Source organism: Panulirus ornatus, chromosome 4 (genome assembly GCF_036320965.1).
Source record: "Panulirus ornatus isolate Po-2019 chromosome 4, ASM3632096v1, whole genome shotgun sequence".
Lineage (NCBI taxonomy): Eukaryota > Metazoa > Arthropoda > Malacostraca > Decapoda > Palinuridae > Panulirus > Panulirus ornatus.
In genome coordinates, this window is record NC_092227.1 from 83225775 (window position 1) to 83236124 (window position 10350).

At 39.8% G+C, this 10350-nt stretch overlaps 1 protein-coding gene across 2 annotated transcripts in view; it reads left to right on the forward strand.

The window, feature by feature from the left end:
* The window catches only part of LOC139745998 (uncharacterized), a 498500-nt gene extending 492058 nt beyond the window's left edge, over positions 1-6442 (forward strand). For both annotated transcript variants that reach the window (XM_071656776.1, XM_071656786.1), the window contains one exon: positions 628-6442. In XM_071656776.1, coding sequence (XP_071512877.1) covers positions 628-701 — 74 coding nt within the window. In that variant the 3' untranslated portion in view covers positions 702-6442. The remainder of the gene's footprint in view (positions 1-627) is intronic.
* Positions 6443-10350: the final 3908 nt, after the last annotated feature.

Sequence of the window (10350 nt, forward strand, 5' to 3'; positions counted from 1 at the left end):
AAGGGGAAATAGAACGCAAATTTTACAGTTCTGTAATATGAAACATGATTAGCACCAGCATTTCGAACAAGAGAAAAGGTTTGCACTTAGATATGTTGGGGATATAGAATGCAATTACATAATACTGAGGGTATCAACCCCAACCTCGATCCTGAGGATACAGAAGCTCACAGCAGGCATGGCTGTCTATTAGGAAGGCTGCCACAGATATGAAACGCAGGATAAACATTTCAGACAAGGTAGGTGATTGATACGAGCAATAGCCAATTCTGGGATATGATTGTCTTCGGAAAGAAAAGAAACCATTAACTGTGTACCATTAGTAGCAAATCCCCCCTCTCTCTCTCTCTCTCTCTCTCTCTCTCTCTCTCTCTCTCTCTCTCTCTCTCTCTCTCTCTCCCTCCCCACCCCCGAAAGATAAGTAACGTAAAAACGTAGAATAAACTGAGATAAGTGTGTTGGTCCGCTTAAAGCATTTGGTCGATACACGCAGTTGCTTATATGCCTCAGTCAACATTCCAGTCGAGTCTCTGGACATTCAATTCTCCATTGTCCCTAGACACAGATGCTCTTCTTCGTGGTCCACCTGCGGAGCACACACTAACTCCTTATCTTGTTTGTCCACAGAGTGTCCCACGCCGGAGGAGTTTAGCAATATGGACCCCGACACCAACTTCCCTGTCGAGTGTATGATCATTTAGCTGCCCCACCGCCATGGCCGCCAACACACCCACCGAAACAGCAATTTAGTGGCTCAGTTCCCATAATAAAACGTGTCCTTGACTACCTAGACCAGACCTACTGCACCCTTTAGACTTCCCTCACCGTGGGTCGTTTCTCAGACGTCTTCCACCAGCATTTCTTTCCTCAGACTTCTTTCATCATCCCTCCATTCTCAGACTTCCTTCACTATGCCTCCATATGGATTGAGATGTGCTTCACCGAACCTATCTACCTCTCTCTCTCTCTCTCTCTCTCTCTCTCTCTCTCTCTCTCTCTCTCTCGAGTCTTCCCTCACCTTCCATTTACTTTAAAAGAGTTCCGTCACTTTCCCTCCATCTCCAAACTCTCTTGGCCACGCTTCCACCAAGACATTTCCCTCAGCTTTTCCTACAGCTTCATACAGTTCTCACTGCCGTTAGTTTCTCAAAAACAGAAAAAAAGTTCTCACTGTGCCTTTCTCCTGAACCTTTTCCTCTCTGCTTTCCCTGTCAGACATCTGTCGCCTCCAATATGTCCCTTTTACACTTTTCTTTGTAGTACTTTCTCCCAGACTCTAAAATTGAATTAAGCAAGCTCCAAAGATATGAAGACAATGGCTCTTCTACTGAGCTTATTAACCTATTGTTGTTATATTGATACATGAGACATTTCAATGGTCTTCTCATCTGAAGTTCTCAAAAGTTCGAATCCTCTGTAACTCGCACAAGGATCGTAGATTCTCTCGAACACCTTATAGGTGTTCGAATCTCTTTCTCATCACTCACAGCACTTGGATTCTTTCCTTAATACATCTTACATATTTGGATCAGTCTTCAGAGATTTCGTTTATCTGTACACATTAGGGTATTAGAATCACCCTGTGGCTCAAACAGTACTCTTAGATTCCTTCCTTTACTGGGTTTGAATAAGAAAAAATATAAGATCCTCCAGTTTTCTTTTTTAAGATGAGGCGAAGTATTCCTTGCTATGATCTATGATATGTTGGGTGGAGGATGTCCAAAGCTGACAGAAAATTTATAACTTCATATTTCCCATCTCTGAGACATGTCGCAGTATTGCCTTTGTAGTTTTGTGATTTTAAAGTCTCTTTATGACCAAAAATATTGTGTTATTTATTTCGCAGTATTGCAGTTATCCTCGACTGTCACATTTCATAAAGAGACTATTATTGTTTTTCTTACTATAAAGGGACACTGAGATTTTTCTTCTTTGTTAACTTGCAGTCTGATGATACACGAAGCGAAACACAGACACACACACTCCAGATTAATTATTTTGAGCACAACAGCTATATATATATATATATATATATATATATATATATATATATATATATATAATCAACCTATATCAATTTTCCTTCTCTCGTTCTTAACGAGGCATTACGAGTTCAGTGACCCCTTTGATATTCCATCCTCTTACCAGACTATTACCAGAGCATCACAAAGCCTTCATATAGTCCACAAGTCTAGGAAGGAACACGGAGGCATCTCGCCATCAATCCATAGAAGGAACACATAAGTAGCTCTCCGTTCTAAAGAAGGAACACGGAGGCATCTCGCCCTCAATCCACAGAAGGAACACATAAGTAGCTCTCCGTTCTAAAGAAGGAACACGGAGGCATCTCTATCATTCTACAGAAGGAACACGAAAGCAGTTCTCCGTTCCAGAGAGGAACACGGATGTAATACTCCATCAACCCACAGAGGGAACATGGAAGCACCTCTCCATTCCAGAGAGGGACACTGATATAAATAATACTCCTCCATTCCACGGAAGGAACATGGAAGCAGCTCATCGTTCCAGAGAGGAACACGGACGTTAACTCTCATTATTTCACTGTAAAACCAAAGAGGCAGAGGCTTCCATCATCCTACGGAAAGAATACGTAGGAAATTCTCCACATCATTACACAAGAGGAACGTGGGAAAGCAAATTTCCCTCATTTCACACAAGGAACTCGGTCATCCAACTGCCATTTCGGTGGGTGAACACGGCGGTTGAGGCAACCCAAGGCATCCTACACTTTCGTACACATTCCATCACCAAAAAGAGTAACTCATTTAATGAAAAATGAGTGTTGGACATGCCTTTTTTGTTTTGTCCTTTTTAAACAGAATTCTCACAAAGAATCTTCAATAACCTGTATTTTAATATATAAAAATCGTAGACCATTTTACTTCAACTGTGTCACCAGTTTCTACAACTTCAAAAAACAAAACAAAAAGACTTTAGATAAGGTCTAGTTTAGAGGCTCTTCTGTCTGGTATCTTCTGCTTGTGGATCACCAAAGACAGTTGCGACATTGTACACTGAAATCCACAGTACTATAAGCAGAATCCCTTTGAAAAAAAAGGGAGAACTATTTTCTCTTGATTTATACACATACAATGTTAGAGAAAAAATATAATAGAGACGGTTTTATTTTGCCTAGAAGTGGGGGCTCTCTATGGGTTCTTCTAGTTTCTGTTTATGGTCCATAGAACAGAGTCTTTAAAAAGAATAAAGTAAATTTCAACATGTAGATGTTCTCTTGTGAACGGTTTTATATCCAAGTGTTTTTAGGGAAAGCCAAAAAAAAAAGTGACATCATAATCTTTAGAATTATAGTACAAAATAGATCCCTTGACATAATCAAGATATACCCAAAATACTATCGTCTTCTACATCTAAAACATAGTGAAAAAATGTATAAAAAGAAAAACCGACTTTGTAAGATAGGATACGTCAGAATCTAATTCTCATTGGCTTTAATTCCTACTTTTCCTTTGCCAAAAAATCTCATGGACACAATACATTTACAGATGGAGGTCAATTACAAACAGCATGTACGTGATGTAAAGTATTTGCAGAAGAAAGAAATGGAACTCAACAAGTCCCAAGCGCTTTCGGATATTAGCTATGTCACATCTTCAGGGGTAACGTAAAGAATTCACGTGTTGCTCCCTCAGGATTGTGATATATCTGATACACGAAGGTGCTTGGGATTTCTCGTGTTTAATCATTCCTTTTGGTTATTGGCAAACGTTTATATCTACAGTAACCTTGTCCACAACAAACGGATTATCCTTGAGTGATAACCAATATCTGATTTATATTTTGTGTTATAATAAAGTAGGGATGAATTTCAATAATTTGATTACACCAGGTTTGTATGTAGCATGATGCTTTTACTTAAGAAAATGCAACATGATTTTAAGACAAAATATTGGTAAATATGTTTCTCTTAAAAGTATTTGAGGCGAATGTCAACTTTCCAAAAATTTTCTGTTTTGCTCAAGAACTTTATCATTTATAAGTCCTGGGTAGAAATAAAAATAAATACTTTCCTCTATTACGATTTAGAAATGAAATCATTCAGGAAATTACGCGACTGTGACAGTCAAAGATGTTTGTCTATGTATTAGATATGTTAGCGCTTGACGTATGACTATAGGACTTTTAAAGTACATGACATATACACAATTAGATCAAACTTTGAAAGGCAGATTTGTTCCTACAGGCCTTTTTATATGTATCATTGATCCCCCCTATAATCTTATATAATTTGCTATCAACCAATATAGAACAAGTTTGATGAAGTGACTGGCAAATGTTGAAGTAAACTATGAACTTTCTACTCTTGAAGGACGACTTCAACAAGGGGACTAAAGAAAGGTCCTTAGTTGCTGCTCTTATCAAGAACTGGATTAATCAAAATGTGCTCTTATGGTAAGTGTCAGGCCTTTGATCTAACGAGGTCTCCCTCTGACTTATCTTTAAGGCTCCTCTGAAATGTCTTTGTATAGGTAAAAAAAAAAAGAAAAAAAAGATGAAATATTGTCATATGTAAGAGTTATAATGAGTGATCCAGTGTTGTATGATGGTGGTCAGGGAGCAACCTTGCTGTATTTGTAGTGTTGTCTGACAGTCATGGGGTAACTTACTGTACTTGTAGTGTTGTCTGACAATCAGTTTATCAACCTACTGTATGTGTAATGTTGTGTCATATAGTTGTGAAGCAGGAGTCTGCTGTATTCGTAAGTGTTGTGTCCGAAGGTGTGGAAGGGGCCCATGCTCTGCTGTCGTGTGCTCACCACGAACACGACATAGCAATGTCTATAGACGAGGACGAGACGTGGAACGTGTGTGTGTGTGTGTGTGTATGTTGAAAATATGAGTTGATCACAGTTGAAGACGGTGGTGATGAAGCTACTACACAGCACTGTGCTGATCATCACCATTATGATCTGGTGATACACTTTCCATTTTGAATTGTCAGACACACTGGACACTCTCTTTTTAAGTCATGCCAATATATGTATGTATGTATAAAGATGACATATCAGTTGTACCCATTAATCATGCGTAGGTCCAGTGATGTCTGGGAAATCACAACAGACGAGTCTCGTGGGGATGTTGGGTTGTAGCAAGAGATTATGTCTAGCCAAGTGACTGTTGTTCTTATGTGACGTCACCACAACTATCGTAAGGATATATATATATATGTAATATCTATAGTATTTAGTTAGGATAAAGAAGAAATAAATATATATTGAAAAAATCAGTTGAAATACGTATACCTGTTTTCTACCAGAAGTTGAATTGAATCCTTATAATGTACTATAATCTGATGTGCTTGTGTTTATTTTATATGCTAGGTGGTTGGGTCCCGCGGTTGTGAATCCACTTGATTGTAACCCTGATCTGATTAGGATAAAATAAAAAAGGAAGTATCCATAATACAGTTCAAGATTCATATCTGTTGTTCTCAGGGTAACTTATCCTTGTGCTAATACAGAAGGATATCTTGTGTTCATTTTGTGATATGTTTGAAGGTATGTCTTTAGTCATAATGGTGAGTTAGGGAATACATGTTGTAACTCACAGTTATAACATCTTGAGAGTCCTACGATGAACATTGACAGAAATGTGACAAACTTGTCACAAAATCATTTACCCTCACAGGTTCGAATCCTGGTTGCGGCAGTCTGTCCGCTGTCATCCCAGCTGTTCATCCTCTCATAAGGTCAAGTTGAAAATGTGGGTGCTTGATCTAGGCATATATATATATATATATATATATATATATATATATATATATATATATATATATATATATATATATATATATATACACAAACCTAAATCTATACAGTATAATGAAATACTTTACAGCTTAAGATATCTTGAGTGTCCACTTCTTACTTTAATCATGAAATCTTATTAACTGCAGAAAAACAGTATAGAAAATTCCTTTTTTTATGACGCTATGGTAGCTATATATGTACCTACGTGATGATGTATTTGAGATCTGTCTCATTCGTCCGAATAACTAACCTAATAAATGTATAAAGAGATCTAGTAACCCAATAAATGGATAAAAAAATCTAGTAACCCAATAAATGGATAAAGTTATCTAGTAATGACCCAACCACCCAGCTCTTCACTCTTGGGTCGTCAGAATACAACCTCATGATGATGATGATGTGAATATCAACATTAGAATGATGTAAAGAAAAAAAATCTCATGGATACCAAACCATGTAGTGATATGATGACCACCCAAAGTGTTGATCATGGAGACCTGTTTTGTTTTGCATGCTACTCCCTCCCCTTACCTCCCCCAAACCACCCTCCCAACAGTAGTACTGTGGTTAGAGAAAAAGAGTTCACATGTCTAGCAGACAATCTTTTGTCACTGTGCCTTTTTTACCCCAAACAATGTTTTTTGATAAGAGAGATGTGTTTCCTTTACGTTTCCTTATGACGTTTCCGACCACGATGGTAAGGTGGATGCCTTTGCTCTTCCTTAGATGACGTGAGTATGTATATGCAAGGTTTTTGGAGAGAGGGGCAAGTATGCAGTCTGTTGGGAATGAGAAGGCTTCGGAAGCGAGTCAGTTGTTGTTCGGCTGATGATACAGCGCTGGTGGCTGATTCGGGTGAGAAACTGCAGAAGTTGGTGACTGAGCTTGGTAAAGTGTGTGAAAAAAGAAAGCCGAGAGTAAATGTGAATAAGAGCAAGGTTATTAGGTTCAGTATGGTTGAGGGACAAGTAGATTGGAAGGCAAGTTTGAATAGAGAAAAACTGGAGGAAGTGAAGTGTTTTAGATATCTGGGAGTGGATTTGGCAGCGGATGGAACCATGGAAGCGGAAGCGAGTCAGGGTGCGGGAGGGGGCGAAGGTTCTGGGAGCGTTGAAGAATGTGTGGGAGGCGAGAAGGTTATCTCTGAAAGCAAAAATGGTTATGTTTGAAGTAATAGTGGTTCCAACACTGTTATATGGTTGTGAAGCATGGGTAATAGATAGGGTTGTGCGGAGGAGAGTGGATGTGTTGGAAATGAGATATTTGAGGACATTATGTGGTGTGAGGTGGTTTGATCGAGTAAGTAATGAAAGGGTAAGAGAGATGTGTGGTAATAAAAAGAGTGTTGTTGAGAGCAGAAGAGGGTGTATTGAAATGGTTTGGTCACAGAGAGAATGAGTGAGGAAAGATTGACAAAGAGGATATATGTGTAAGAGGTGGAGGGAACGAGAAGTGGGAGACCAAATTGGAGGTGGCAAGGATGGAGTGAAAAAGATTTTGAGCGATCTCGTCCTGAACATACAGGAGGCGAAAGGCGTGCAAGGAATAGAGTGAATTGGAAGTATGTGGTGTACCAGGGTCGACGTGCTGTCAATGGATTGAACCAGGGCATGTGAAGCATCTGGTGTAAACCATGGAAAGTTTTGTGGGGCCTTGATGTGGAAAGGGAGCTGTGGTTTCTGTGCATTACACATGGTAGTTAGAGACTGAGTGTGAACGAATGTGACCTTTGTTGCCTTTTCCTAGCGCTACTTCGCACGCACGCTGGGGGAAAGGGGGTGCCTTTTCATGTGTGGTGGGGTGGCGGCGGGAATGGATGAAGGCAGCATGTATGAATATGTAAGTGTGCATATATGTATAAGTCTGTGTATGTATACTTTCAAATGTATAGGTATGTACATGCGCGTGTGTGGGCGTGTATGTATATACATGTGTATGTGGGTGGGTTGGGCCATTCGTCTGTTTCCTTGCTCTACCTAGCTGACGCGGGAGACAGCGACAAAGTATAATATATATATATATATATATATATATATATATATATATATATATATATATATATTCTGTTTCCCATTTTAGAAAGTTAATGTAGGAAGAGAGGAAAGTGATTGGTTCTCAGTGAATGTAGGTTTGCGGCAGGGGTGTGTGATGTCTCCATGGTTGTTTAATTTGTTTATGGATGGGGTTGTAAGGGAGGTAAATGCAAGAGTCCTGGAAAGAGGGGCAAGTATGAAGTCTGTTGGGGATGAGAGAGCTTGGGAAGTGAGTCAGTTGTTGTTCGCTGATGATACAGCGCTGGTGGCTGATTCATGTGAGAAACTGCAGAAGCTGGTGACTGAGTTTGGTAAAGTGTGTGGAAGAAGAAAGTTGAGAGTAAATGTGAATAAGAGCAAGGTTATTAGGTACAGTAGGGGTGAGGGTCAAGTCAATTGGGAGGTGAGTTTGAATGGAGAAAAACTGGAGGAAGTGAAGTGTTTTAGATATCTGGGAGTGGATCTGTCAGCGGATGGAACCATGGAAGCGGAAGTGGATCATAGGGTGGGGGAGGGGGCGAAAATTTTGGGAGCCTTGAAAAATGTGTGGAAGTCGAGAACATTATCTCGGAAAGCAAAAATGGGTATGTTTGAGGGAATAGTGGTTCCAACAATGTTGTATGGTTGCGAGGCGTGGGCTATGGATAGAGATGTGCGCAGGAGGATGGATGTGCTGGAAATGAGATGTTTGAGGACAATGTGTGGTGTGAGGTGGTTTGATCGAGTAAGTAACGTAAGGGTAAGAGAGATGTGTGGAAATAAAAAGAGCGTGGTTGAGAGAGCAGAAGAGGGTGTTTTGAAATGGTTTGGGCACATGGAGAGAATGAGTGAGGAGAGATTGACCAAGAGGATATATGTGTCGGAGGTGGAGGGAACGAGGAGAAGAGGGAGACCAAATTGGAGGTGGAAAGATGGAGTGAAAAAGATTTTGTGTGATCGGGGCCTGAACATGCAGGAGGGTGAAAGGAGGGCAAGAAATAGAGTGAATTGGAGTCATGTGGTATACAGGGGTTGACGTGCTGTCAGTGGATTGAATCAGGGCATGTGAAGCGTCTGGGGTAAATTATGGAAAGCTGTGTAGGTATGTATATTTGCGTGTGTGGACGTGTGTATGTACATGTGTATGGGGGGGGGGGGGGTTGGGCCATTTCTTTCGTCTGTTTCCTTGCGCTACCTCGCAAACGCGGGAGACAGCGACAAAGTATAAAAAAAAAAAAATATATATATATATATATATATATATATATATATATATATAGGGGAGAAATGATACTTTCCATGTATTCCCTGTGTCGTAAAAGGCGACTGAAAGAGGTAGAGACGGGGAGATGGAAGTCCTACCCTCCAGATTTATTTTTCCAAAAGAAGGAACAGAGATTGGGGCCAAGTGAAGATTTTTCCTCTTAAGGCTCAGGCTCAGTCGTCTGTTCTTGACGCTACCTCTCTAACGCATGAAATGGTGAAAATGTATGAGACTAAAAGGGAAGGGAGCGAGGGGCTGGAAATCCTCCCCTCTCATCTTTTTTTTAATTTTCCAAAAGAAGGAACAGAGAAGGGAGCCAGGTGAGGATATTCCCTCAAAGGCCCAGTTCTCTGTTCTTAACGCTACCTCGCTAATGCGGGAAATGGCGAATAGTATGAAAGAAAGAAGAAAGATATATATATATATATATATATATATATATATATATATATATGTGTGTGTGTGTGTGTGTGTGTTTTTCATTGAAAATGACAGCTAATTCAGCATTCATCCGTTTCTTGCTGATGTCCTCAAGTCTAACGATTCTCTTAAGCAGCTCAGGGAAATTACCACTAAGCCGGCCAAGGATCATAACAGGTGTAGAACCAAACTCAGGTAGAGACCAGAAATTCTCCTTAGGTATACAGTAACACAACACCATCACATAACGTCTTTCACCCAGCCTCCTCGTAACAGATTAGGTCACACCTGTAGTATTATGTTCACCTTTCTATGAACTCAACACCTGATTCACGATGCTTTCCTTGTTTGCCCTCTGGGGTAATATTGAATCAGCTCTTGGTTTTTGTGCGGTACTTTGCCTAAAAGTGCTGATTATCCTTACTCCAAAATAAACTTTCATTTACATCCCTTCTACTAAAGTAAGTTTCTAGATAATCAAATGTAAGATTAAAAGAAAATGGAAAAATCTATCCAACAGTGTTTTGAAGGAGTCAGTAGACTTGCATGTTGGTAATGCTATTTAAATCTAAATGTTAGTAATATTTTTGTCGCATTTACACACACTCCTCTCTTCATATTTCTTTATTCCTTAAACCTCTTCATTCCCTTGTCCTCACTTATATAATTTCCTTGTCGATGATTCTTTACAGAAAAAAAAGCGAACCAAAAATTGCAACATTATGATCTTGGCACCTTCCCTTAACTCCCTCTCTTCTTGGTTTTGCAATCCCGACCTTCTCCCAAAGCCCAGCGCTCTTATTGCTCCTCGAGTTGCCATTTACATTTAAGCAATATTGTCTCCATGTGGGGGGGGGGGTCA